The sequence below is a fragment of the Suhomyces tanzawaensis genome (assembly GCF_001661415.1).
Source record: "Suhomyces tanzawaensis NRRL Y-17324 unplaced genomic scaffold CANTAscaffold_1, whole genome shotgun sequence".
NCBI lineage: Eukaryota > Fungi > Ascomycota > Pichiomycetes > Serinales > Debaryomycetaceae > Suhomyces > Suhomyces tanzawaensis.
The window spans coordinates 162706-190492 of record NW_017963636.1 but is presented as its reverse complement, the minus strand read 5'-3'; the positions used below and the strand labels follow the sequence as shown (position 1 = coordinate 190492).

Genomic DNA, 27787 nt, shown 5'->3' with positions numbered 1-27787 from the left:
TACGCTTGTATATATAATGTATGGTGTGATATTATGCCTATTTATGTAGTATGTGAAATTATCATATTACTGAGGTTCTACAATATACTATAAACAGATCGGTCAGTAGAACCTTGGATAATCATAGTAAAAATGAACTAGTATGCTTTTAACTTGAGGCGTCGTGGTCGTTTAAACCCAACTCTCTTAAGGTGTCGGTCAAGACGCTTCTTAATTTGTACAAGTTGACAATTCTTAGTTTTTCGTTCTTCAAATGGGCATTGTCTGACGCTTGACCACAAGGGATTTGAGCAGCAGGAGCATCAAAGCACTTTTCCAAGAACCTAATAGAAGGAATGGAGCCACCTTCTCTAATGAATAAGGGCTCGACACCCCAGTTATCCTTGATCTTTTCGTAGAGAACCTTGTAAACTTGGTTGGTAGGATTTCCCAACCAAGGCTCCGCTTCGTGGAAGATATTGACCAGCAAATGGTTGTCGGATTTCAACTTTTTAAATTTAGCCTCAAGAAACTCAACCAAAGATTGTTTGATGCTCTCAAGATTCTGATTAGGAACTATCCTAATCGAAATGGTAGCCTTGGTAACCTGAGGAATCACCGTATTATTATTAGGACCCGATACTTGGATTTTGTGGACAGTTAGGGATGGATTTCTCCATTTTGCCATCAAAGATTGAAGATCGTGATTGTTAATATTTTTGTCTAGAGCAGTCTTTTCTATGTCTTGATATAACTGCACTTCCTTAGCTGTTAATGGGAGAACATCGTCGTAAAAACCCTCTAGTTGAATTTTCTCTGTTTCTGGATCAACTAGTTGACTTAGAATTTGTATCAAATCCATAGTAGGTTCCTTCAGGATACCACCATCTACACCAGAATGACGATCTGGCTTATCTGACCGCACTGTCACCGATGCATTAATCACACCTCTCAACCCATAATTGAGACATGGGGTCTCGTCGTCAAGCCAGTAGGAATTTGAGAGCATCACCCAGTCGATTTCACCGATGAGAGATTTGTGTTCATTAATTACCTTTTGGAATCCAATCGATCCACACTCTTCTTCCCCTTCAATTATGAACACAACGTCAGTGGAGAGCTGGTTACTGTGGTATAACTCAGCTACTGCGTAGATTGCAGCCAAAGTAGGACCCTTATTATCAGAAACACCACGAGCATAAAGGTTCCCATCTTTAGCAGTAAGAACAAACGGATCAGTGGACCAGTCTGTGGCCTCACTGTTGGTGGCATCAACCACATCGTAATGGGCGTACCAAAGAACACGCGGATTGAGTCCGTTTCCGTTAGCATTGCCCTTAAAGCAAGCATATACGATGGGGTTTCCGTTCGTCACTGGTAAGAGTTTGGTATGATGGGCACCGACTCCAGTAAACAAGTTGCCAAGGAATTGAGCACAATGACGGGAATCTTCCAAGTAGAGTGATGGAAATTTTGATATCGTCTTGAACGAAGTGAACTTATGAAGTGCTTTCAATAGATGCTCGTTCGACAATAAGGAAGCAAACTCTTTGCTAGGGGTCGATTTGGACAATGTACATTCAATAGAATTCGAGTTTTTTGCACCAATGTTTGAAATTTCCCAAAGACACAAAGCTTTGTGGCCACCTGAGAGAAGATATGTTGCTCCCAGCTCATCAGAAAATATACTGACGGCTAAGACGGCACCCATCTCTTCTTTGTGATCATAATTGAACAGGTGCACGTTTTGTGGGTCATCTTCCAAAGTGATAACAGTCCGAGTTCTTGGAATATCGTTTGCAGCGATTTCCCTGTTGTTTCCTTTATCTTCTTCACTAGACCACGTAGAAGTAGCCTGTCCTTTTATTGTAAATTTGACCAACCCGCCTAAATTAGATGCTTTAAAAATGCAATCATTATAAATTCCAAGACTGAGAACTTCATCATAGCTCAACTTGGTACTGGTCGCTTCAGGATCCTTGAAATGGAAGGATCTTACCAATTGGAATGTGCTCAAGTCCCAAACATTGATGCTAGAATCACTGAGCCCAACATATAATAAATAGTCCTGGATAGACATCGACAAAATCGACTCTTGATTTTCTAAGGATTTGATTTTAAAAAGCTTGGTCTTTCCAGTTTCTTGGTTGACGGAGATAGACCAAACGTTGATTATACCGTCACCTCCACAGGTAATCAAATATGGTCCTCTGTTATCTCCGGTTATTGAATTGAGTTTTGGAGTATAAATACTCATGCAATAGACATAACCATTGTGAGCAAACCGAATGAGGTCTTCATTACTCACTTCAAAGATCTTGGCCGAAAACTGACCTTCAGGCGTCGAACTTGAATTCTTTCTGAGTAATTGGTGCTTGGACTGAAGCGTGTTGATTGAACCTCCTGGTCCCTTTGAGTCAAAGAATTTGTCGTAACGGAAGTGTGGAAGACGTTCAATGGATGAATACAGCGGAGCTGGAGCGGCATTCTTTGCTGGTAAAAGACACAATTTGCACCATAAAACAGAGGCGTTTTGTGCACCAATAAATAACACAGACACAGACTCACACCATGCAATGGAGAAAATGTCACCTATGTCTACCAACGAGTAGAACACGTGAGTGCAATGAATGAGTTCCGAAGCTGAGTTAGTTTCAGATTGCGTCGATGCATCCACATTGGAGAGGTCCCAAACCTTGACCAACGAGTCTGAACCTGCACTGAAGAGGAAGTTTTCATCTTCAGAGATGTCCAAGCATAATACGGACGATGGGTGGTCGTGAGGCGACGTGGACGCTTCGTACTTCAACGCGAAGTCGACCATGTCATAAACCAAGATCTTGGAGTCCTGGGTGCCGCAGAAAAGGAGCTTTTTCTTAGGGGCAGGAATCACACAGAGAATCGACCTTGAATGGGACCATTTGTGGACAAGTTTGGGTGAGCCAGAGATATCTCTATCACTGGGAGCAGTGGTTCCCGTGGATCCCGACGAGATGGACAATGGCGATGTGGAGAACGGGTAGGGGGCTGCCAATTCTGGCTCGTCCAGGCTGAGGTCTGCAGCCGTCAAGTTAGATGGATTGAGTCTGATGGGAGTGCTTGACGAGGGACGGGAGTTGATAGGGTCTGGCGTGGAAGTGTAGTTTATTGGAAGCGAACGGTACGGCTTCAGCACGTACTCACCTTCGTGGATGATACCACGGCTGTAGCGACTGGGATGTGGAGGAGTTTGGGCCATTCTTGGACGCTCTGGATTCAGTATGTCGTTGGCCAAAAACACGAAAATGGAGTGAGTGATGAGCAGAAACTAAGCGACTTCGTCTGTAGACTGGAAAACTGGCTACTTCGTGTACTGTGGAGGCTGGACTGCTTCTGGAGTGGTTTCTAGACAGGGTCACGTAGGCTGGAAAGAGCAAATCTGACAGGCACAGATGGGCAGGAAATGGGCTAAAATCGCAAGGAAAAGCCCGAAGTCAGCGACAGGTACACAGATGCTCAGAGACGAGTGTTTAGGGTGCAGCTGGTCAAAGGTGGAGATGGAGTAGTGAGGCTTCCATCCGCCACAGTATCCACAAGTCTTATCGTCGCGTGAGGATAGTCACGTGACAACATCTGTGAACATCACGTGTGGAGGAGCCAGGGCAGCTACGAGGGCGCTGACAGAGGGAGGGAGGCGGCAGGAGGCGCTGGGGCGTGAGATGGGGTGTGAGATGGGTCTACTATCACTGGATTATGGGTGCAAAACAGCCCGAACCGTTCAATCTGCCGTCTTCGAGCAGGTCGAAGAATATGCCAATCCACGTGACATGGAGTGGTTGAGTCTTGAAGAATGACTCCATCAACAGTATACAGGCATGGCCAGATCAGAGGATACGTCAATTAACGCACACAAAGCCCACGGGAGCTAAGCCAGGATTTTTTGCATCGGCTTTATTGCGGGCAGAAACAGAAATGGTGGCTGCTGTCAGAAGCATCGGTGGTCAGATAGATTACGTATAGCTTGTAGTTTCATACAGTATGGATAGTATGGATTTCCAACTACTGATCCTCGTACCCATCAAAGTGCACAAAAGCTGATATTGATGGAATTGCACGAGTTCAGACGTTCGAAGTCGAGAAAATGCCCATCCAAAATTTGGCTAATAAACCTTGTCAAGCAGACAAATTTACGGATGGTGAGAGGAGGTAGACTTGGTGATACGTCAATCAGAATTGTTGGTCACATTACACCATTGTGACGACAAAGGCTCGTTGTCTTCACCACCACCACCTTAAACGGATACCTTACCCCAAATACATGAAACTCTGGCCATATAGCGCTTCAAACTGGTACAGGAGCATATCAACTCGTTTTGTGGTGCACGATGGCCTTGCCAACTGCCCGCCCCAATGGTGCATGAAAGTAAAAATCCCATTTCAAAAATCAAATTTGAAAGCTGACTAAAGATGAGTAAAATCTACACCAGTACCTGTAGCAAATGCAACAATCCAGGCACTCACAGATGGGCTGGTTGCGTTGTTACGGTCTCAATCCAACTAACGCTTCCTCCATATACCCCAGAGCAGAAAAGAGCACAAAATGAAATGCTGCGATGCTTGATGAACAGCTATTATTTTCGAGCGGAATACGACGATCCTACTTCAGTCTACATGTAGCTCACAAATGAGGCGATGAGCCACCTGTTCTGGGTGTATTGCCTGATGTTTCCTGGTGTAGTGAAGTACGGATGTTTTCGCCATATGTCCAGATAAAACTGACAATTCTCGTTCAGAACACCTCCAGAGTGCAAAATTCCGTGGTTGGCCATTTGGTGCATGCCCAGAAGTTTGAATTCCCTTTTGGTCGCACGACCCAGTTAGGGATGAAGTTAATCTGGGCCGATTCTCGCTTAATGCATGGCTTAGCAGATTGGCTGTTTTCTAGCGGAAACTGCCAACTGTTGGCACTCCTCCATGGCCTGGGATGGCCTTCGACCCCGTAGTCTCCTGTACCCCAGGTCCCAGGTCCCTCACGCGTTGCTGGGGCCACCCGTAGGAGATAACGGGGTTCGGAGAAGGCGAAGCAGTTAGGTCACGTGACGTATGCGATGAACGCAATTTGTTCCCCGACCCCACGTGGGCCCCATGCGCCATGCAAAAGAAATTTTTAAGGTGGGTTCCCTATAAAGCTTAACATCACACGAGGACTTACCACTTTCTTAAGGTCACACGATCGTTAAGCTCTTCAGGAATCTGTCAAAACGCAGGGATTGCAAAGGGTTCACTTGACATACGCAGCCAGCGCAAACTTGACCATCCATGAAGTTCGCTCATTCCATCAAGTTCAACGCGGTGCCAGAGTGGCAGGACAACTATGTCAACTACACCGGCTTGAAGAAGCAGATATACAAGCTTCAACAGGACCAGTTGGCGGTTTCAGAGCCAAATGACGGTTCTTACGACTTGCAGCAAGTAAACCCCACCACGGTTAGTGAGCTTGTTGAGAGTTACAAATTCAACAAGAAAAAGGAGAACAAACAAGTAACTGAGCACAAGGCCAGGGATGAAGAGGAGGCCATCCAGGGAACCAGTCGCTTTAGATCGAAGATGTTGAGAAAGTTCAAAAAGAACCAAGAAGACAACTTCGATGAGGTCAGTGCCACCCCCACTCCCGACGAAAAGCTGAGCTCGGTTGAGTTCACCAGCGTGGACGTCGAAAACTCTACCATCGTTTCTTTTGGCAACGACGACGAAGAAACAGACACTGAAAGTCGTGGGGACTACTCCAACCCAGAATCTTCTGAGTTTGATCCCCTCAAAGTATTTGCCAAGAAGCTTTTGATTGAATTACAAAGAATCACCGATTTCTATACCGGCAAGGAAAAAGATCTTCTCACCGAGTATGACAACTTGATGCAGGACTTGAAGGCCCACAACGTCCACATTGATGAAGTTTTCAAGTTCACTCAGGCCTACAACTACGACAACCCGGAGATTGTAGCTAACGACGAACACCACCAATATAACGTCAAGTCTACCCTCTCGAGAACCACCACCAATGCCTCTGTGTTTGACCATATCAACCACTTGGATAACGACTACGACAAGGACTTGGAGAAGCAAGACTACAAGGTCGCTGAGGAGGATGACGATGACGATGACGATGATGATGACGACGACGAAGAAGACGAGTACAACCAACAGGCCACGGCTCTTCTCAACCACACCGACTTCAACGTCAAGCAGCAGGTGAAGATCACGCTTAAGAGAAAGTCTGGTGCGCTTTTCATCGCCCTTTCCGAGCTCAAGTCGTTCATCGAGTTGAACCGCATTGGTTTCACCAAGATTTGTAAAAAGTTCGACAAGACTTGTAACTACGCCATCAAGTCCGACTTCATCAACAACTACTTGCCTGCACACTCGCGGGTGTTCGTCCCAGAAACCCTCAAGAACTTGGACTTCTGTCTAGACGAGCTTGTCAAAGTGTACGCATTCTTGTCAGGAAAATTGGGTGCAAAAACCACCTCCCAGGACTTAGACTACATTCGTGCTGAGCTCAAGTCCCGTCTCCGTGATCATATCGTGTGGGAGCGTAACACCGTCTGGAAGGATCTCTTGTCGTTGGAGAAGCGTTCGTACAATCTCAATGTGGATGCTGTCCAGTCCAAGAAGATGGGCGATGAATCCGTCCACGATTCCATGTTGCACATCAGAATGCGTCAGCTTCAGGTAGGTAAGTTCTCTGTGATGGTCCCAGCATCCTTTGTTTCATGGCAGATCGTCAAGTTGGTGGTCACTGCCATTGTTTTCGCCATCTTGATCTCTGTAAAGACCTTCAACGACCCCCAGCAGGGCCGTTGTCTTGCTGTGTTGGTGGCACTGGCCATGTTATGGGCTTCTGAAGCGTTGCCTTTATACACCACAGCTATGCTTGTTCCGCTTCTTGTCGTCACCTGTCGTGTGCTTAAGAACACCGATGGGTCTGAAATGAAAGCCGTTGATGCCTCCAAGTTCATCCTCTCTGCCATGTGGGGTTCGGTTATCATGATTTTGATCGGAGGTTTCACCTTGGCTGCTGCTTTGTCCAAGTATAACGTCGCCAAAGTGTTGTCTTCATACATTCTTGCATTTGCGGGCACCAAACCTCGGAACGTGTTGCTTTCCATTATGGCAGTGTCGCTCTTCTTGGCCATGTGGATTTCCAACGTGGCTGCTCCTGTGCTTTGCTTTTCGTTGATCCAGCCAGTGTTGAGAACTTTGCCTACTGACTCGCCCATGGCCAAGGCTTTGGTTCTTGGAATTGCGTTGGCGTCCAACGTAGCTGGTATGGCTTCTCCTATTGCATCTCCTCAGAACGTCATTGCCATCGAGGCCATGGACCCCAACCCAGGATGGGGCAAGTGGTTTGCCGTGGCCTTGCCTGTGTCAATCATTTCGTTGTTGGGAATCTGGGGTGAGTTGATCCTCACGTTCAACATCTCCAAGGTCAAGATCAAGGCCTACAAGCCCATCAAGGAAAAGTTCACCAGCAAGCAAATCTTCGTGTCTTCTGTCACCATCACCACCATTATCTTGTGGTGTGTCATGACCCAGATCGAACTGACTTTTGGGGAATCGGGAATTATTTCTATCATTCCTATCGTGTTGTTCTTTGGATCGGGTCTCTTGAAGACTGACGACTTGAACAATTTCCCTTGGAACATCGTGTGGCTTGCAATGGGTGGTCTTGCCCTTGGAAGAGCCGTCTCTTCGTCGGGGTTGCTTGCCACCATTGCCAAAGCCTTGCAGAAGAAAATCATGGACTTCAATGTCTTTGTCATTTTGATCATTTTTGGTGCTCTTATTCTTGTTGTGGCTACCTTCGTGAGTCACACCGTTGCAGCCTTGATCATCATTCCATTGGTCAAGGAAGTCGGTGAGACCTTGCCTACTCCACATCCATTGATCTTGGTCATGGGTACTGCCTTGATTGCCTCCTCAGCCATGGGTTTGCCAACGTCTGGATTCCCCAACGTGACAGCCATCAGTATGACAGACGAGGTAGGCAAGCCGTACCTTACGGTGAACACCTTCATCACTCGTGGTGTTCCAGCATCCATCATTGCCTATATTGTGGTTGTCACTGTAGGTTATGGTATCATGAGTGCCTTGAACTTTTAAAATTAGAGAGTGTTGTGTACAATATTATAGAATGAATGCATGAGGAAACTAGCATTTGTAGGAGATGGTAGAGCTTCAGAACTTGTGGATGATCTAACAGAAGAACATGATTCAAAAAATTAATTTACTGACATTGCTAGGAATTTCTGAAGGTTTAAGAAATCTTCACATTCATATTTAATAGGAACCAGACAGGAGTAATTTACTCTTAGCATTCATGTTTGAAATGATTTTCTAAAAGATGTAGAAATCTCCACATTTATAGAAAGCCCAGACTGGGGCTCAAAAATATTACATTCGTTTTTCATAGGAACTTCTGATTAAAGACTCAATGTAATAATTATCACATTCATATCCACTGATCATACCCATTGGATGAATGGAGTGAGGTACCATAGGACTTATCCGTCAGATCGGCAGCAGACTGGAACTGTCCTAAAAGGGTATCCTTACAGATCCAATACCATACGGCCAAACGGGTGCCAAGACCGTGCCGAGATTGTTTCTATTGAGAGAGATTCTCTTGGACCGGAGTAGTCAAGTAATTTCTTGCGCCATGACTGGATTGTCTTGGCTTATCTCCATATTGAGCTAGGATAGAGTATCCAATTTAGCAGCAGCAATATTATAGCTATTTTCAGCAGAATTATTGTGTCCCTATTGGAACCATAGCCCCTAGTAATACCAAGTCTCTGAAGTAGCATACGCAATCACTAGTAACTAGTGACTTACAGTGGCTTGCGCCTGGTTCATTATAATCGTTTTATTCTACAATAGAATTGAATAGTACATAAAAGGAATTAAACCAACTTGGGTATAAGCGAATAAATAGGTCGCAAATGCAGTTGTGGATGCCACTGGATCGTGGAACTGGCCATCGATCGGATCCCTCTAGTGTTGGGTATCAGCTTAGTTTTTCTGAGGCCCGAAAAGGTTTTCTTGGACCTGTTTGTAGACTCCAGAATCGTCCATTTGCTTGAAGAACAATGCCAAGTATGGAGAGTAGGTAGGGTTGGTCAACATCACTTGGACTCCATCGGCAAGGATCTTCTTCTTCTTGGCCAACGAGTAGTATTTGTTGAGGTCGATCTTGTCGAGAACACCACTGTCGTATACAGCAGGGGCGATGTTGCTGGCAATGACTCCAAGGTTAGGGTTGTTAAGCACTTCCAAGGTGATGGGAGCGATGACTCCACTGTTGTTGAGCGCCACAAATGTGTTGTCGATGGTGCTGGTGAAGATTTGCGATTGGACCACGGTTCCGATGATATTGTTGAGGAAAGCAGCTGCAGAGCCAGCATACTGGTTGCTGGAATTTCCTGCTCTCTTGACGAGCTCGTCTCCGCCAAACACAACCTGGCTCTTCAAGGTGGGGCCAACAGTGTTGGGCACCTTGGCCTTGGTGTTGACAATGACGTCGTGCAAGTATTTCCAGGTCAACTTCTGGCCATTTCCAAGATCGACCAAGATCTTGGCCACGGATGGCTGTGCACAGAGCAACTTGCCACTCCACACGGCTAAATCGTGTCTGTTGGTCTCGTTGACGAGGAGCAGGTTGAGGGTGGAGTGCACCAATCCCGAGCGATCCAAGCTGTCCAACAACTGGGTAACATTCACTGGGAGGTTGCTTTCGCCGTTCTCCAATGCCGAGATGTTGGTGCCGTTGATCACGTTGATAAGCGTCTGGGAAATGGTGTTCATCAACGCAGGCGAGCCTGCAACTTCATCGATGGTGTTACTGATGAGTCCAGACTTGGACACTGCCGTTAAGATGGCTTCTATTGACAGGGCACCGTCTCTTTTGGTGAGAGAGTCCTCACTGACGTAGTCGTTGACGAGGTCGAGGATATAGGAGTATTCAGACGGAAACACTTCGATCTGGTCGGAGGCTGGCTCGAGGGCAGACACAAAGGAGGCCATCGTTGCAAGCGACGACACGAGCACTTTTGCGAACTTCATTATGGGTATGACTGGGGTGTGGGTAACGAGTGATGGGTTGAAGAGTGAAACTGGCGGAAGCAGGGCTAGTTATATTGTGGGTATTCTGGGGAAAGTGTGCAGGCCGTCGATGGGAATTTCCCGATTGGGAATAGGTGCGATTGCCGCATTAGGAAAGCTGGGCAGGGAGGAAAGGGTGGGTAGTTTGGGTGCTACGGGTAACGCGAGCGGGCGCAGTGGAGTGTAGCGTGGGTGTAGCGGTGCTGGGTGTCCCAGGACCCCTGGACGTCTCTGGGGGCCCTCACCAGTGCCGCCCAGAGGACACCTCCAGGTGTCTCGGTCACGTGACGTCCCGTTTAGGCAACAATTACACTTCCCGATCAGGCATCCGCACAATTTCCCTTCTCGGTAAGCAGAAGTTGCAAAATCTAGTCCACCTTCCTAATGCGTCCGGCCCTGCATCCCTCCCCATAGCCCTGCTTCCACTGTCGTTCCATATAAAGCCCGACGACCCCTCCTCGCCTACTCTGCTTTTGCTCACGTTTCCCATCCGTTCAATGAAGCTCTCCCTGTTCTTTTCAGCGACATTTTTGGCGGCCTCCTTGGCCAGTGCTGTGCCCCATGCCTTGCCAGTGGAAAACACCCAGTTTGAAATCGACACCTTCTTTAATGGTTTGGTCGAAAACAAGTTGGCACATCCCGACTTCGTCCATCTCCAGACGCTCTCCAAGAGAGCATCCAACTCCACTCTGGGCGGACTTGTGTCCAGTTTGATCTCGCAAGATAGCATTTCTGGCATCGTCAGAGCTGTCAACAGATCTGGCATCATCTTCTCGCTTCTCGACGACTTTGCTGGCCATCCTGACAGAATCGAAAAGCTCGCCAATATCACAGGCAACCTCATCAAAAGCCAGGGCTCCAGTAACAGTTCTGGTCCCTCGCTCTTTTCGTTGGAAAAGTTGACCAATTCCGTCAACCTCACCGAGTTGATTGGTATAGTCCAGGGCTCGGGCCTCCTCCAGTCTGTCGCTGACGGCGTTCTCTTGGACGAGGACTACAGACCTGTGCTCGTGAACCTCACCCACCGCATCTTGGAGTCCAACAAGAATGTGATTCTTTTTGCCATCGACACCATTTTCGCCAAAAGCGAGGGCAACCAAAAGAGAGCTGATTCCTCTTATGGCGGCAGTTTGGGCCAGTTTGCCTCTAACTTGGCCTACTCGTTCTTGGGCTCGTCTCTCTTCTCCACAGGCCTCGAGAACATCTTGGGCGCCTTGAACGACACCGGCGTAGCTGTCTATGTGGTCAAGCGTGCCATTGCCAACGAGTCATACCAGAACATGACTGCCCAGTTTGCCACTGACTTGTACGCGACTGGCGCCATCAACATCGACCCCTCCAGCTTGAACATCACTGGCTTACTCGACTCAGCACTTGCTGACCCTTCGCTCATCACCAACGTGCTCAACTCCGTGCTCAGTGGTGCTGGCAACAGCAGCTCCAGCTCAGACTCGCTCTTCTCCTCGCTTGGTAAGTACTCTGGTGCTCTCCAGGCCATCATCAGTGACCTCGAAGACACTGGCATTTTCCAGGAGTTGAACGACTACGTGTTCCCCTCGTCGTCATCGTCTGCACCCGCCCCTACTTCTAGCGCCAGATCCAACCTTAGAGTCAACGCCAAGGCTGCTTCCAACTCGACCACTAGTGGTGGTTCGAGCGCCAGCTCCTCCAGGGCCGCCTCCTCGTCCAACGGAGTTGCTGGTCCTTTGAGAGCCGACTCTGCCTTGATGGTGTTCTTCCAGTCGGTTGTTTTGGGAGGTTTGTTCTTGATATAAGCCCCCAGAGAGACACCACCACCCCAGAGCATGATGGCAGGAATTCGACGTGTTCAGTCGACCGCCATCCGTCGGTGGAGTCCTCACAGCGTCGGCGGAGTTCTAGTCAGCCATCCGTTGGAGTTGCATTCGACGACCACAAAACTTCTGCAATACGCTGGAAAACATTTACACTACCGGCTTGCACTCCACCAATATTGGAGTTCTTGACCTGAAAATCCCATCACGACATTGAATGTCCCCAATACCACGCTGAGGTCGCTAGCCCAGCACGAACCTGCGGGTTTTGTATACTATGGCGTAGCCAGTATCATTTACTTCTACTACCCATTTTTGCCTTCTTTACTTATCTCGTTGCTTCTTCTTTCGGTCGCTTAATGCATATTGACATAGAATCCGTAATTGTTCAAACTAAATTGTCTCTTTGAGTGTACACAGAATCCATAATTACCTATTAAATGATCTGTACGTGAGCTTAGAATTCATAAACTACTTCCTTAGTGGTCTCTATACGAGAACATAGATCCGTCAAATACTTCAGACTAAACTGTCTAAATGTATAAAATACTCCAAATTAATCTCAAAGGAGACTTCAAATTAAATGGGCTCTAAATGCGTAAAAATTCTCAAAAAGAGTTAATTTGATCGAATCGATAGTCACCCAAAAGGAGTAAGTTCTGGTTCTTCAAGACTATGGACATACCTAGACTATCAGCAAGCTGATGCTACCAGCTTAGCGATTGCTAACATAGTTGTTTATATGCTGCCAGTTAAGACTAGGTCCTTTCGTCATGGGAGAGCATGTTAGCCTGGTTTGATGGATTTTCTAGAGTGAAGTGTTGGCAGAATTGTCCCAAAATTAGCAGACTAGCAGCGCCGAAAGTCAAAGTTAGAGAATCTCCAGAGCCAGCGAAGTGTTTCTACGCAGGCGATTGAAGTGCAGATTTTAAACTGTTTCCTTGATATTGCCAAATTCACCTGCCACGGCTTATCTATCACGTGACACCGCTTGCTGTTTATCACCTGCAAAAATGGACCCTTCTTCATCATTCCAATTAAGCCAGTCAGAATGGCAAACTCCGACTTATCTCTGCCCAGCCCCACTCAGGTCGTACCAGAGTCCTCGAAAGAGACTACTCGGCCGATTCTGACCTCCAACCAACCACTGCTGGCTTCGCAAGACGAAGACACTCCCATTGACCACCACCCTACAGAGCCACACCCACAGCTCACGCTAGTGCACTCCAACTCGTCTGAGCAGTCCATTGCACATGTCCTCTCTGCGAGCTGGCCATCTTTTGGCAACCACAGGGCCAATTCCTTTGCCAACGGAACAGAAGGTGCCAACCATCCAGAACATCCGAGCTCCAACGACTACCCAGACGCCAATGCGCCTTTGCTCTCACGTTCACAGCCCACGTCCAGGCGTGCAAGTGTGATCTCCACAAATTTGAATAAATTCACCCAGAACTACATCATAGCAGCCGCCAAATGGGCGTATTCACCTATGTCGAAGAAACGAAAGACTAAGGTTGTGAACGAAAACGAGTACGTGATCGAGTACTCGGTGTTCAAGCCAGTGGGCAGCCTTCCACCAGTCAGCGGCGAAGAGGAATTGAGACAGCACTGGAAATTAATTCTCGAGTGGAACAATCAAGGGTATGCTAAGGAAGAATCTTCGGGACTCCAATGCCCTGAAAATTACACCACCAAGCAGGAATTTGACCAGTTGGTACATCAGGTGACACAGAGCATTGTAAATAAAGAACTACAGCCCGAACGCATATCCCAGGGGTCTTCCGGAAGTTATTTCCTCTACGCAAGAAAAACCATAGAATCAGATGTCGAGACTTCATACAAGGTGGGAATATTCAAGCCTAAGGACGAAGAGCCGTACGGTCCATTATCCCCAAAATGGACCAAATGGCTACATAGAACTTTCTTTCCTTGTTTTTTTGGAAGATCTTGCTTGATTCCAAACTTGGGGTATATCAGCGAGGCAGCTGCTTCCATTTTGGACAGACAGTTACTTTCAAATATCGTGCCATATACTGGAACCATTCACCTATCCTCCTCTTCGTTCTTCTACCGGTTCTGGGATAAATCCAAGCTTCCCCCCAAAATTGGGTCGTTTCAATTGTTCTTGAACGGATACATGGAAGCAGAAAAGTGGTTTCGGTTATATCCTATCCCCCCGGAGGAAGAGCTCTTGCGCTCTCTGGAAATTCGGGTGGGTGTGGACGAAGAGTTGCACGAGAATTTCTTAAATCCTCGGTTTGTGTGGTCACACGAGGTTGTGCAGCAATTCCGTGAGGAGTTAGAGAAGCTAGTCATTCTCGACTATATCATGAGAAATACTGATAGAGGCTTGGATAACTGGATGATAAAATTGGTATGGAGAACTACCCACGAAGGAAAGGCATATCGAAAATTAAACCCAGTCATCAAGATAGGAGCAATAGACTCGGGACTAGCATTTCCCTGGAAGCATCCTGACGAGTGGAGATCATTTCCTTTTGGATGGTTATTTCTTCCCTTAACCATCATAGGACAGCCTTTCTCCATGAAAACAAGGAACCATTTCTTGCCGTTGCTCACATCCAAGTATTGGTGGGAACAGACAGTGGTGAAATTACGCGAGGTCTTTGAAATCGACAACGACTTTAAAGAAAGGATGTGGCTCAAGCAGTTGGCTGTTTTGAAGGGTCAAGCATTCAATGTGGTCGAAATCTTGAAGCTTAGTCATGCTGGGCCCTTGGAGCTAACTAGAAGTGAACATTTGCTCGTCTGGGACGATACGATGTACATTCCCAAGCTGCTTAACGATGTGTATATAACACGGGCCATGGAATCGAGCATCTATGATTTGGGAAGCAAGAACTATCGATCCACCAGAAACGAGGATGATAGTGTCGATCCCATTGACTCCTTGAACTCCAATTACTTGCAAAATGGCTATTCTCCAAAGACATATACTGGACATACAACTCCTTCTACACCTTTGCTTGCAGCCAAAAGTAAAAAGCCGTCTGTTCCAAACATGAGCAGGATTCAAGAAGACGGCGAAGAGCCTAGTGGATATGATTACAACTTGACTTGCACGGATGATCGAGGCGAGGAAGAAGGCAACCGAAAGGTGATCATAGAGAGATTGGAAAAGGTCGAGAGCAAACCTCCATTCTTTACCTGGTGCTGAATAAAAGGGTATTCAAATAGAACGAGTTTCCTTGAACCATTTTAAATATTCATCTTTAGAGGTATACATCGACTTATACTTGTGGTGCATGTGCTGGCACCATGGAACCACCAAGCCTATAAGTGACCCATTGCCTAAAAAAATAGATTTTATTGAGTTGATAATTCATAATAGAGGTATTTTGTCTAAAAATTCTAGGTGAATTCGAGTTGGCATCGTAAAACATCATGCTATTAGGCTTCGAAGCACAATTTGAATAAAAGTATTTCAAATTCATTGAGTCAAGGTCGAACCGTGTCAAGAAGCCATAGTAAATCACCAAGCACAAGATTCTTACGTTATTAAAGGGCCCTCAAGAAGTAAATAAAGTCATAGTGAATTTTGTCTAATGGTGACTGGCGTACTTTTCCTCAAAAATGGCCTCGTAGCCATCACTGTTGCCCTTGAAGTCCTCCTCATTCAACACAAAGTCCTTGCGCTGCTCCTTGATGCTGAACTGCTTGATCTTCATCATGGAATACAACGTGTTGAGGATAGGCACTGCCACTCCGTTTTTTTGCGCTATTCTGACGGGGTTTCCCAACACGGTCTCCACCTCCGTCAACTGGCCGTTGTGCACGTCTGTCAACATTGAGGGACGGTAGAAAAGCCCATCGCCAATGTGGATAAGCTTGTCCAATAACGCCTCAGGCACATCGTAGCCTTCGCTTTTGGCAATGGCCATGATTTCCCTCATTGCTGGCTCGATGAGAGCACTGTTGGCTCCTGTGATCTGGCACCTGCACGCATCAACACCAGTCAAGCCTGCAATGATGTTGAAGGTGGCATTGTACAACAACTTGTTCCATCTCTGCTGGCGAACATCAGCATCAGGCAAGATCAGGTTGAAGCCCTCGTTGTGGTAGATGTCGATAATCTCGTCGAGCGCCTTCTGGGAGTCTGGATGCGACTGGCTCTTGTCGAAGTCTCCCACGAACACCTGTTCCAACGCCTTGTGCTGGATGAGGTTGGGGGAGTTGGTGGATCCGATGAGACTTATGCCACTGAGGATCAAGTTGTGGGGAAATGCCTTGTGCATGGGCTTCTCGATGTCGATTCCGTTCTGGAGAAGGAGGATGGTGGTGTTTTCCGACACTGCTGGACGGATAATGTCTTCACATGTCACTCTGGAGTCCGGCACGTTTTTGGTGCAGAGAAAGATGTAGTCGAAGGGTCCGTACTGGGTGCGTGCAGTCTCCACCGATGGAGCAACCTGGGAAGGAATCCAGTTCCTGACGGTGCCGTAGTTGACGGAGTCGATGTTCAAGCCCTGGGTTGATACTCGTTGGTAGTCTGAACGGACCACTAAGGTGACTTCTGATTTGGCTCTTTTGGTGAGAGAGTAGGCACAGATAACGCCTACACCACCTGAGCCGACGATAAGCACTTTGGGGGCCATTGTGGTTGTGGAAATGTATCAGAGGTTCAGTTATGTGAGAGCTGGAAATCTTCAGCAGATCGTTTTATCGCGAAAATCGGAAATGACACATCGATAAGCTGCGGACGCACGTCAGAGACATGACGTTGATATGCTGCGAAGGTCGGAAGAAAATGAAATCGATAAGTTGTAAGAGGGCCAGAATTGGAAAATCACAAGCGGGATGTATGGGAAGTGAAGGCAAGGGTAGGGAGCAGAGGTATTGGTGGACGTAACAATCTCTATAAATTAATAATTGTGGTTATAGGATAATTACCGATTTGACTGAACTAGTGCTGGTCAATTACCAATTTGACTGATACTACTATAGTGACACAAGGCTAAGCTCGTATTACATATACCCCATTACTAAGGGAGCTGGTAGCAGTATCGGTGACTTCGGACAGCAGTCGTGAAGTACACAGATCCACAGGTTGTGGGCTACTTACGGATTTAAGCAGTTAATTTTTCACAAAAAAATACTAAACAGCGACGGGCAGGAGCCCTGGCGGGATTTGTGAAAAACTCCTATGATTATATTATGTTCAACTATAGCATCAAACTCGAGAATATCCCTAAATCGATCTCCTCGTTTCAAACTTTTGCTTAAATATTTTATTTTCAAATGCGTTGGAAGCGTAGTCGACCAAAGGAAAACGCCTAGGAGACTAATTTCGTAACTTGCCAAATTCGAGCTGAAACAAGGTAGCCTTTGAAATAGAAAAGTATTGGTATCCAGTTTGGTTATCCAGTGTCATAATGGGTCTCAAAGGCTAACCTAAAATCCTATGAAATGGAGATAAAATGAAAAGTCAAATTAAAAATAGATAGACTTGCTCTCCTCGTGTACTTACTTCTATAGTCGGTACTTCAATTGTGATCCCTTTTTCTCTGATTGGAAAAGTGGAGCATAAAAGTTCGGAGCTATAAATTTGCACCCAAAAAACATCCGTACTTCACTAATCAAGCAACTTAACAGAAACAGATATTCAAAAAAGTACAGAAGAGATATACTGACTGCTGAGGTTTGTGAATTCTTCTTTGTTTCCATACGACATCTGTCCCACAAATAGAATGCAAAATATCCAACTTGTGTAAGATCACTCAATAATAGTACACAAGTACATAGCTATGTGTAAATGTGTACTAAACAGACTATCATCTGCTTTGGACTGTGTATTAGCTTGGAGACGAAGTTTCTGCCACTTACAACCTCTGTTGCAATATCTTTGTGAATTATTTTTTACGATTTTAGCACAAATTCTGAAGAGCCTAAGAGAGACGATGTTCTTTGGCTCCAACGTGCATACTTCATTAACTGAAACGATTTCATTTAGGGATCCGGACCTTGGCTCACATTACATGAATTCCATTTTGTGAAGTAATGCATTTCATAATTGAACTTTTCTATTCAATGAACGGTTTAAAATCTTTGCTGTTCCATTACAATAGGCATATAGCTAACAAGATATACTTCGCATCAGCAAATTACGAGTGTTCCAAAAATTTGATTTACACAGGGCCCGTATCTATTTGAATAGTTCTTTCCGTGAGTTGCCCATTAAATTGATTAAAAGAAATAAAGTAAAAGTTTTAATTGATTCTATTCTAACTTACATTAATGACATATATACAATAGTTCTGCTCTTTCCAGCTTGAGCTAACCTCAGTGGACCATTTCTTTGGGCAGGTACTCGCCAGGGCCATCGTAGGCAAAAAAGTCTCTGGACTGCACCACTCTCAATTCAAAGTATTTCATGGTGTCACCGTCGTTGATTTTGCCCTGTACAGGTCCGTTGTTTCCCGTGGCCTTGGCTGCGGCCTCCAATCCTTGGCGATGGGTCAAGAGCAAGGTTTTCCTCATTATGGTCAAAACCTGATTTACTGCGAGTACCAAGGCATCTTCCGCATTGTTGGAGAGCAACGTCACCAACTTGTCCAACAAAAGCGCTGAAAACAAGTCGCCCACGCCTGTGAAGTACGACTTGATGACAGGCACCTCAAATGTGCGGATAACCAGCTTTCTTCCCGGCACAGATGTGGACACTGCGCAACCTATCACCGACGAGTTGCCTAGCATGGTGCCATCCAAGGACGTGATGACCACGTACGGCACCGAGTACTCGTGGTGAAGTGTCTGGATAGCTGTGGCCAACAGCTCCTGGGTGTCGATCTTGTAACCTACGAGGAGCTCGAGCTCAAACTGGTTGGGGGTGATTATATCCACTAATTTGCGTGAAAGAACCCGTTTGTTCTGCTCGATACAGTTCTGCTCCACGTAGAGGTAGTTGTTGTCGCCCATGACGGGGTCAAGGAGGTAGAGAGGCGTGGACAAGCCGTGGTGGAGGCCCGATGGGTGCTGCTGACTATTGGCCTTCATTTCACCTATGTAGTCGTGCACTATGCCGATAAGAGTCGCGTTGGGGATGTAGCCGGTGATGACTGCTCCGTAGTGACCCTTTGAGGGCAGAGACTCTCGTTGCAGCACGAGTTGGTCGAGAATCAGCTTGAGCTCTTCGGGATCGGCAGCCAGGCCACGGACCGAGCCGTAGCCCGTGTGGTTGGAGAAGTTGACGGTGTTGATGTTGTCGACGTCCCAACCCTGCGCCTGGAGAGGGAAGATGGCGGCTTTGCCGCCCACGTAGCCGTGGGCGACGTGGGACTGGATGGAGAGTACCGTCTTCATGATGGTGGAGTATGATCACGTGGCGGCGCCCGTGAAATGGTAGAGGGTAGTGCGCAGGCCAATGCAACCATCCTGCAGGCTCCGCAGGCTCCGCAGGCTCCGCAGGCTCTGCGCAGCAGTGGGGAAGTGCCCCGAGGCTGCGGCTGACGTGAGCAAATATCGACTCATTGGCCCCTGCGAATCCAGAAATCGGGCGTCACGTGCGGCCCCTATTGGGCGTGGCGGTGCGCCCACCAGCTGCCAGGGATGGCGCAACTGGGCCCTTGACGGTAGACGACTCAGGATCCATCGGCACTATTCCTGGCGCAGCCTTGTAGAGGTTGCATGGCATGCATGCCATCTACGCAGTGTGCGCTGATACCACTAGCGTCGGCACTGCACCCGCTGATACCACTAGCGTCGGCACTGCACCCGCTGATACCACCAGCGTCGGCACTGCACCCGCTGATACCGACTGCACTGCACCGGCTAGCACCGACCGCACCCAGCTGCATGCCCCTATAACTGTGAGACAATGCATGTGAACTAGTAGTCACTCGCAGCAGACGAACCTGGACCACAGACCGGTCGTGCGCAGGCTGAATCAGGGCATGCTCGACACTGCCTGGGGTGGCGTTTCGCGGCGTGGCAGGGTTCACAGGCCTGGGTGCCCCGAGTGTTCTCCGCGCTGGACACGGATGGGAGCACAAGTGCATGTGGGTATTTCCCCCGTTGTCGCCAACCCTAACTGTGAAACAATCAGACACGAAACCTGTAACACCTCCTGGCAAACTTGCGGTCCCTCCTTTTGCAGATAATGCATGGCAATATTAATTATCCAGTTCTTGGAATCTTCCATGCACGCGGTGCTCGGTGCAATGTTTATGAGTTATTATTAGTGATTGTCCGCGTTACTGAGGACCCGCGACATTTACCCGCCCCTACCTTGAAAATTGCACCCCCCTCACCAGTGCGCTGTCCTCTATTTAAACCTGTGGATTTCTCACCACTTCCACCCCTCACTACCAAAGGTCTTCAAATAATGTCTACCGAAGTCACTGTTGATACCGACGCCACCTTCAAGTCTACGCTTCCTCCCAGAAAGAGAGCCAAGACCAAGGAGGAAAAGGAACAACGTCGTGTCGAACGAATTCTCCGTAACAGACGTGCTGCCCACGCTTCCAGAGAGAAGAAGAGAAAGCACGTGGAGTATTTGGAGTCCTATGTGGTCCAGCTTGAAAAGAACTTAGCGACCTTGCAAGACAACTTTGATGCCGTTCATAAGTTGCTTCCAGCCAAGCAGCAGGCGTCGTTGAGCTTGGCCGCCTTACAGGACTTGAAGGAGTTGAAGGATAAGATCCACTCCAACTTGACCACAGGATCAAAGAAGTCCGAGAACGAGGAGGAAGATGACGAGGACGACGAGTCCTTCTCGTCCACCCCTCAGCAAAAAAAAAGAAAGTTGAGTGAAAGCACCGACTCGTTGTCGGTCAAGGACGAAAAGAGCACCTACTACAACTATCTTTCGCCTGTGTCGATCAATTCACCCGTCAACTCGCCCATCGACTTGACGTTGACCAAGAACCACTCGGGTGTGTCCACCGAAGACCCAACCCCCTTCATTAAGTTGGAGCCAACTAACGTGTATGATTCAATGGGGCAAAATTCAGCAGCAATTTTGTCAACCCAATCGGACTATATGTCGGATTTTCATCCTCAGGAACTAATTGTGTCCTAACCGAGTTCGTTGACCGTTCTCTGCTTGTCCACTGGTGAACAAAGCAATATTTCAAGAAATGTATATTAATCAAGACTATCTCGTCAGGCGATGACTTATTCTTGATTAATATACGTGGAATCTCTTGATGTACTGCTTGTCATGTCCCTCTGGATTTATAGCATCGAAGCAACAGTCTTGATTTCGGCTACTACACAATAATTCCACGTATACTCTATTGGGTTGTTTATACAACCATTCCATCCTGGTCTGCAGCACCAATCATGCACGATTTCTTGGACTCCTTCCCAACCGATAGGGATGGCTTCACGGAACAACCAAAGTCTTTAGTTCCTGGTAACACTCAACAATCTTTCAACAACAATTCGGTTGATGACTTATTATTATCTCATTATTCTGAAGTTGAAGAGTTGAACGACTTCTCCTCACCTGACTCTACCTCGTTCATTTTGGATAACCAACATTCCAAGTTTGAATTACAACATCAGGATCAAGAACATCAAGATGTCAATTTGACCATTGATGAGTTCTTGGAATTTTGATACCTCTCGTGGGTTGGGTTACATAAATAAATTTTACTGGTGTTTATATGGGTTTACTAATTGTGTGTGATTGTCACAAGAAAAATCAAAAATCAAAAAAAAAACTATGGCTATGTCTCGTTCGGTTCAGTTCTACTAATAATGTTTATCAATCTGATCATACTGAAAAAAATCGCAAAATCAAAAAAAAAAATTCAAAACAAAAAAAACCTAAAAAAACAAAGCTGTTTTTTTGGTCTTTGCGTTGGTGTTGTTCAGGTATCTGACCGTTGAGTGTGTGGTTTGTGAGTGGATTGATTTTGTTTCATGACCGACTTTCTTTGCAAGAGATTCGAATATAAATGTTTACCATTTGGCGCTCCTACCCAGTGATGCGACGATTCGAATCCTTTCAAGGCACGAGGTTATTGTTCAAGAGAGCTCCAGGCACAGGTCTACACGAAAACGGAAGATGCTGGCGAGTAGCACGGACAACGAAGGCATGCGATCATGTCAGATGGAACACCGAATAGGCTATTGTTTTCCTTCAAGTTTACTTCTCTGTATATTAGATAATAAAGGTATTAGAACACAAGGCGTAGTTGATGGTAGTGGGTCACGGGCGAAAATGGGACTGCGGCACCTGCAGCCACAGCACGTGACCGCCTTACCCCTTCTATCAGGATATCTCCTTCGCCATGACGTCAAGCATCCGCGACTAGACGAACCGTAGATGCAAATTTCAGGGGGAATTACACGCCGCCATAATGTGACCCCAGCGTGCATTACCGCCGGTTAGTACAGGTGGCTCTTCTACCAGGCCCCACCCTATAAACCACCCCTCCTCCATCCAATTTCTTTCCACATCAATTACATTTGAAAATGTCTGCTAACGACTTTTATTCCCAAGGAGAACAAGGATCTTACCAACCACAACAATCCCAGCACCAAGGAGGCCAACAAGGCCAACAGGACGGTGAAAGAGGCTTGTTAGGCACAATCGCTGGTGGTGCTCTTGGTGGCATTGGTGGCTCCAAGTTGGGCGGTAACCACTCCAAGTTGGGAGGCTTGGTTGGTGCCATTGGTGGTGCCATTGGAGGCAACAAGCTCGAGGACAGATTCGAGGGTGAAGGCCACCATGGCAACCAAAACCACCATGGAAACAACCACCACGGTGGCGAAGGCCACGGTGGATTCCTCGGCAACTTGCTCGGAAAGAACGACCGTAACGACAACTATGGCGGCCAAAACGAGTACGGCAGACACGAGGGAAGAAACGACTACAACAGCGGTAGAAACGACAGCTACGGCAGTGGCAGAAACGACTTCAACAGCGGTAGAAACGACAACTATGGCGGTGGAAGAAACGAAAACTACAACAGTGGCAGAAACGACAACTACGGCAGTGGCAGAAACGACAGCTACGGCGGCGGTAGAAATGACTACAACAGCGGCAGAAACGATAACTACGGCGGCAACAACCAAGGCGGTAGATGGTAAGCACGATGTATGAATGAATTCACGTTATGAGATTACAATACTAGTAGATTCGTAGCAGATCGATCAATTTCAGTGCGGATAGGACAGGTGAGTGGATAAGACAGGTCTCCTGCCATTATTGCTGAATAGCCACCATTTAGACCCCCCACGGGGCTATTCACCTCTCCTACTGTCAATTGTCAGGATTGCTCATGCAACTGGCGCAGTGTTACAGGGTGGAATCGCAGTTAGGACAGGTGTTGGCCATTTTCGGTGCAGCATGGGCGTGACAGCGGGCAGTGCATTGAAACGCTGGTGGGACACGTCAGCGGGGATAAACAGAGGTGGAGTACTAGACACGTGACACTCAACACGTGACAAAGGTTTCGCTGCTCGCTTATGTGCAGGCTAATATAATAGGTGTATCGGACTTGATTTATTAAGCAGTGTTTAGTAGGTTGGGAGGTACACTTGAGCCGACTTCAAGTAGTCAAGCGATCCCGGCTATTTCTAGTGTAAATTACCATCTAAATTTGCCACAAACTCATCATTCAATTCTTGAATCCTTCCTTTCTGACATCATCAGCAATGTTATTTCTCCTAAATTTCTCCTGTTGTTGCACATATTATTCGAGCACTATGTGCCTTGTGTTTTCGATTGATTCACTTTCTAGTAACTCCTCTCGGCACTGAGCTACCAGTCGAGTTAGAGTGGTGTTAATTGGTCGTGTCCAGGCCAATGTCGTCATCGCCATATGTCGCATTTTGGAGTACGTTCCAACTCAACACCAGCTGGCTCCTTCTGAATCCTTCCTTTCGGGCAAGCATCAACAGCAGCTTCTAGTGTGTATCGTACTACATTCCCGTCCACTTAGTTCAGGCTTTTCCCGCTTTCGTAGTTCTTTCCCTCTATTGCAACTATTAGCTCGCGGAAACCATCCAATACTTGCACAAGTCATCAAGACTCCAGCAGAGCCACAAGTTCGTCAGAGCATCCACGCCAAGTATCGTTCCCCCTCGCAACTTCAGTCCTTTTAAGAACATCCTTATTACCACTCAGAAGAGCCCCCATCAGCAACTAGTCGTACTTCAACAGCACCAAGGTAAAGAGCTATCCCTACTATGCCACCACAAATCACGTTTATTCAGCTCACTTCCAGCACAGTCATCCCCATCAAAGTGTTTGCAAAGTCACCTGCTGCGGGGACGTCTTCGCCCCAGTCGTTGGCCATCAATTCCAAGTCTCTCATTACTCTCACCAATGCCACCAACTACCACACCAAGCTCTCCAAGAATTACCTCAACACATTGGTCGAGTCCATCCTGGATGATGTGCTCGAGACGTTGCTCCATCGTCCAGTCAAGGATATGGAAATTCGAGGGCCTATCAACAGTGCCAATAGTGCCAGAGTGGTTCGTAGAGTCAAGGTTCGAGGAGCAAGATCTCGCCATGGTAACCACGATGGAGGAGTGGCACCAGAATCGGGTGCCGAGTCGGAACGTGTTGCCAGGGTAGAAATCCCGTTGGTGCTTCTTGCCAATGTGAGAACTCGTTTCGCCAGACTCGAGGAAAATGACGCTCAGAGACTCTTCCCCAAGGGCGTGGTTTCTGACAAGCCAATTCGCCCCGACGGGACCTTGAGCTTGCTCAAGAAACAAACCACCATGGAAGACATGATCTTGATCGAAGAAGAAGAGGGCATTCCCATCGAAAGCGACTCCAAGAAAAACATCGGTTACCGAGTGGATAAACTACACATGTTCAGCAACATCAACCATTGCATCAGGGTCTTTTTGAACGCTTGAATCGCTGGCCGATTGGGTGGACCACAACAAAAACGGCCTTCATGGAGCTTGGATGGTCCCCACGCAAATCCAAGAATATAATCATGTTGCGCTGGGATCCAGCTCATAGTATAGAGGCTCCTTAAGGTGCCTGGGTAGGAATCAATCACATATTAGTAATAGCTTACATAACATTTAATTTATACTACAGGCACGACAGCCACAGGTTGCTCGTCATGTGCCCGATACGCACCGAGAGCTTTCGCTGCAGAGTCGCCACCAGCACGCCCCATCCCCCACCAGGTGCTGGAGCTGTCCCAGACACGTCACGTGCACAGAGGCACGTGCTACATTTTGCCATCCAACTTATCCTACAACCCAAACTACTATTCCAATTGCTCAACCACTCCACGCCTTACAGCAACATGATTATTCTCAGGTTTAGGTCCAAGGACGGAATGTTCCGGATCAGTGCTGATCCACAGGCAGATTTCCTTCTCGTGTTGGAGGAGCTCTTCAACAAGCTCAAGAATCAAGATCCTCAGCTGACTTATATCAGCGATAAGCCTGGACAAAAGGGCGAATTGGCCAACAGCTTGTGTGGCAAGTCGGTAGAGCTGTTGGGATTGAAGAATGGTGACATGTTGTATGTGACTGGTGGAGCCTCTGCCTCTACAGCTGCTTCCGCTGGAGGTGTTAGTGTCAGTGGAAACACCGTCAGTGGCACTGTTAGCATCGCCAACACGGTTGACATCAAGAAGCCAGATGAGCTTAAGCCTTCTGCAGGGTCTGAAGTAGATGCTGCCTATGAGAAGTCCGACGGACTCATCAAACGTCCACGATCCACATATTGTCGTCATGGTGATAAGGGTATGTGCGAGTACTGCTCGCCTCTTCCTCCATGGGACGCCAACTACAGAAAGGAAAACAGCATCAAGCACATGTCTTTTCATGCACATCTCAAGGAGTTGAACGACGCCAAAAATAACCGTAATAATGCCTCCTCATACATTCATCCGTTGGACGAGGCGAACTACAAAATCGACTTGACTTGCACAAATGGCCACAAGGCGTACCCCCGCGGTATATGCTCCAAGTGTCAGCCATCTCCTATCACGCTTCAGCTCCAGAAGTTTAGAATGGTGGACCATGTGGAGTATTCCGATTTCCATATATTGAACAAGTTCATTGATTCTTGGAGACAAACAGGGGTCCAGAGGTATGGAGTGTTGTACGGACGGTACGAAGCCTTTGACAAGGTGCCATTGGGAATTAAGGCAGTGGTGGAGGCCATCTACGAGCCCCCACAGGCGGGTGAAGCCGATGGTATTACCCTTTTGCCTTGGGAAAATCAGGAACAAATAGACTCAGTGGCCCAGCTGTTAGGAATGTATCAGGTGGGTGTTGTATTCACCGATTTGACGGACTCCGGAAATAATGATGGAACCGTGTTGTGCAAGAGGCACAAGGACAGTTACTTTTTAACGAATTTGGAGATTCTTATGGCTGCTAGAAACCAAGCTGCCCATCCTCTGACCACCCGCCATTCTTCATCAGGAAAGTACTCCTCCAAGTTCGTTACTTCAGTCATAAGTGGAGGCCTTAAGGGAGAAATCGGGCCCAGATCGTTTCAAGTTTCTGCCAGTGCCGAAGCTTTGGTGAAAGCAGAGATAATGAGTGCCTCAACACAGCCATCGAAGTTGCTTGTCAACTCCAATAACGATACCAGATACGTTCCCGATATATCTTACCTGGAAATCAACGAATACGGGTTAGAAGTGAAATCTAACGCCAAACCGGCATTTCCTGTTGATTTCTTGCTTGTATCCTTGACTGACTCGTTCCCTCTCGAGCCCAAGCCATTTTTCAACAGCTCGTCATCGTTCCCGATCGAAAATAGAGACTTCATGGGAGAATTGCAGAACTTACCACAACTCTACCTGTACCTTAATGGAGGAGCAGGAAACGGAGAGAATTTGTGCGATTTACACTTCTTGGGGTTTGTGGCCAAGACAGGAATTTTGGGCCCAGACGAGTTGCAATCTATGCTTCGGTACGTCAAGGACAGGGATGAAGGTGATTACTTGCAATTGGTGGAGAGTCCTGGTTGGATGACATTGCTTACCATTGCGGAACAGAGTAGCTAGAATTGAGTTATACAGGACGGTAGGTTGTACCCAAATGAGGAACGAGGAATTGTACTCGGATTACTGTGTGAGTTATGAAACAATGCGATTTATCCACTGGTTCTAACTTTTGGATTAATTAATTAATTAATCAATGACACGTCAGCTTAATCTCTTTATAGGAGTAGAAATTGTAAACCGAATGCATTTAGTCCATTGTTCTCGTGCTTCGTAAGATCTCAAGGGACAGTAAATTTGGTTCGGTTCAAAGTCAGCTTTTCGGTGATGAATATCCTAGACGGTACTAGAAACACTCGGAGAGAAAGGGAAGTAATCTCACTGCCGGCCAAGCTGACAACGGGTAATTTTCCTAGGGGAGAAATTTTAGATCTGTTGGAATAAGCTTCATCAGTGCCTACAGAATTTCTCGAAGACATTAGTCTGTGCCGGAGTCTTGATAAGCCCAAGATGCTTCTTTGGGACTCTAGAAGCCTTATTGGGGGTACCTCAGTGCCAATGGCATGGTATGGAGATTTAGGTTGCCCTATTTAACTTCGCAAACTGCCTTCAAATATTGATTGGTATTGCTTGAGTGATATTCTAGACTGACACTTATACTGCTATTAACTACATTGCTAGAGTTATTAACTACATTTCTGCATTAATACATACACTGCTAATTGCTAGACTAATACTGTAGACTGGACAAATACTGCCATTCCCTATTCCAGCTTGGCGTGCCGATCTGGCAATAATATGACAACTCTCCAGCCCAAACTCGCTGTCACGCTCCCAACCAGCCACTGGATCAATTTTCCGTTGTTTGCTAGGCTACGACCCAGCATGCGAAATGCCAAGGCAATCCTTTACACGGCACCGGCACCAGCAATTTCCGATGCGTGCCAGTGGGACCTTCGTGGTAATTTGAGA

General features: G+C 47.0%; 12 protein-coding genes across 12 annotated transcripts; 7 read left to right on the top strand and 5 right to left on the bottom strand.

The window, feature by feature from the left end:
* Positions 1 to 21: 21 nt before the first annotated feature.
* CANTADRAFT_24354 (glutamine amidotransferase subunit) lies at positions 22 to 3493 on the bottom strand. Its single transcript, XM_020207086.1, has one exon. The coding sequence runs from the start codon at positions 3215 to 3217 to the stop codon at positions 149 to 151; it is 3069 nt and encodes a 1022-aa protein (XP_020066518.1). The 5' UTR covers positions 3218 to 3493; the 3' UTR covers positions 22 to 148.
* Positions 3494 to 5248: 1755 nt separating this feature from the next.
* PHO87 (SPX domain-containing inorganic phosphate transporter) lies at positions 5249 to 8190 on the top strand. The gene has a single exon (XM_020207085.1). The coding sequence runs from the start codon at positions 5278 to 5280 to the stop codon at positions 8116 to 8118; it is 2841 nt and encodes a 946-aa protein (XP_020066517.1). The 5' UTR covers positions 5249 to 5277; the 3' UTR covers positions 8119 to 8190.
* Positions 8191 to 9027: 837 nt separating this feature from the next.
* Positions 9028 to 10077, bottom strand: CANTADRAFT_45936 (uncharacterized protein; the record flags this gene model as incomplete). Its single annotated transcript, XM_020209267.1, has 1 exon — positions 9028 to 10077. One exon carries the CDS (start codon positions 10075 to 10077, stop codon positions 9028 to 9030), a length of 1050 nt encoding a protein of 349 aa, XP_020066516.1.
* A 755-nt stretch (positions 10078 to 10832) lies between these two features.
* PGA45 (Pga45p) lies at positions 10833 to 11807 on the top strand (the record flags this gene model as incomplete). The annotated part of the gene is made up of 1 exon (XM_020208935.1): positions 10833 to 11807. A coding segment is annotated over one exon (975 nt), but the record flags the coding sequence as incomplete, so codon positions are not given.
* A 1153-nt stretch (positions 11808 to 12960) lies between these two features.
* On the top strand, positions 12961 to 15087 carry CANTADRAFT_19032 (1-phosphatidylinositol 4-kinase; the record flags this gene model as incomplete). Its single annotated transcript, XM_020206398.1, has 1 exon — positions 12961 to 15087. The coding sequence occupies one exon, from the start codon at positions 12961 to 12963 to the stop codon at positions 15085 to 15087; it is 2127 nt and encodes a 708-aa protein (XP_020066514.1).
* Positions 14998 to 16716, bottom strand: CANTADRAFT_58255 (uncharacterized protein). The gene has a single exon (XM_020210771.1). The coding sequence runs from the start codon at positions 16523 to 16525 to the stop codon at positions 15473 to 15475; it is 1053 nt and encodes a 350-aa protein (XP_020066513.1). The 5' UTR covers positions 16526 to 16716; the 3' UTR covers positions 14998 to 15472.
* Positions 16717 to 18209: 1493 nt separating this feature from the next.
* On the bottom strand, positions 18210 to 19229 carry BUD16 (putative pyridoxal kinase; the record flags this gene model as incomplete). The annotated part of the gene is made up of 1 exon (XM_020206396.1): positions 18210 to 19229. The coding sequence occupies one exon, from the start codon at positions 19227 to 19229 to the stop codon at positions 18210 to 18212; it is 1020 nt and encodes a 339-aa protein (XP_020066512.1).
* Positions 19230 to 19368: 139 nt separating this feature from the next.
* CANTADRAFT_105640 (uncharacterized protein) lies at positions 19369 to 20157 on the bottom strand. The gene has a single exon (XM_020206173.1). The coding sequence runs from the start codon at positions 19922 to 19924 to the stop codon at positions 19508 to 19510; it is 417 nt and encodes a 138-aa protein (XP_020066511.1). The 5' UTR covers positions 19925 to 20157; the 3' UTR covers positions 19369 to 19507.
* Positions 20158 to 20250: 93 nt separating this feature from the next.
* HAC1 (transcription factor) lies at positions 20251 to 21696 on the top strand (the record flags this gene model as incomplete). Its single annotated transcript, XM_020212010.1, has 2 exons — positions 20251 to 20881; positions 21202 to 21696. The coding sequence occupies 2 exons, from the start codon at positions 20251 to 20253 to the stop codon at positions 21486 to 21488; spliced, it is 918 nt and encodes a 305-aa protein (XP_020066510.1). The 3' UTR covers positions 21489 to 21696.
* A 989-nt stretch (positions 21697 to 22685) lies between these two features.
* On the top strand, positions 22686 to 22958 carry CANTADRAFT_41282 (uncharacterized protein; the record flags this gene model as incomplete). The annotated part of the gene is made up of 1 exon (XM_020208864.1): positions 22686 to 22958. A coding segment is annotated over one exon (273 nt), but the record flags the coding sequence as incomplete, so codon positions are not given.
* Positions 22959 to 24068: 1110 nt separating this feature from the next.
* CANTADRAFT_19027 (uncharacterized protein) lies at positions 24069 to 24752 on the top strand (the record flags this gene model as incomplete). Its single annotated transcript, XM_020206395.1, has 1 exon — positions 24069 to 24752. The coding sequence occupies one exon, from the start codon at positions 24069 to 24071 to the stop codon at positions 24750 to 24752; it is 684 nt and encodes a 227-aa protein (XP_020066508.1).
* A 404-nt stretch (positions 24753 to 25156) lies between these two features.
* NPL4 (Npl4p) lies at positions 25157 to 26878 on the top strand (the record flags this gene model as incomplete). Its single annotated transcript, XM_020208951.1, has 1 exon — positions 25157 to 26878. The coding sequence occupies one exon, from the start codon at positions 25157 to 25159 to the stop codon at positions 26876 to 26878; it is 1722 nt and encodes a 573-aa protein (XP_020066507.1).
* Between the last annotated feature and the right edge of the window lie 909 nt (positions 26879 to 27787).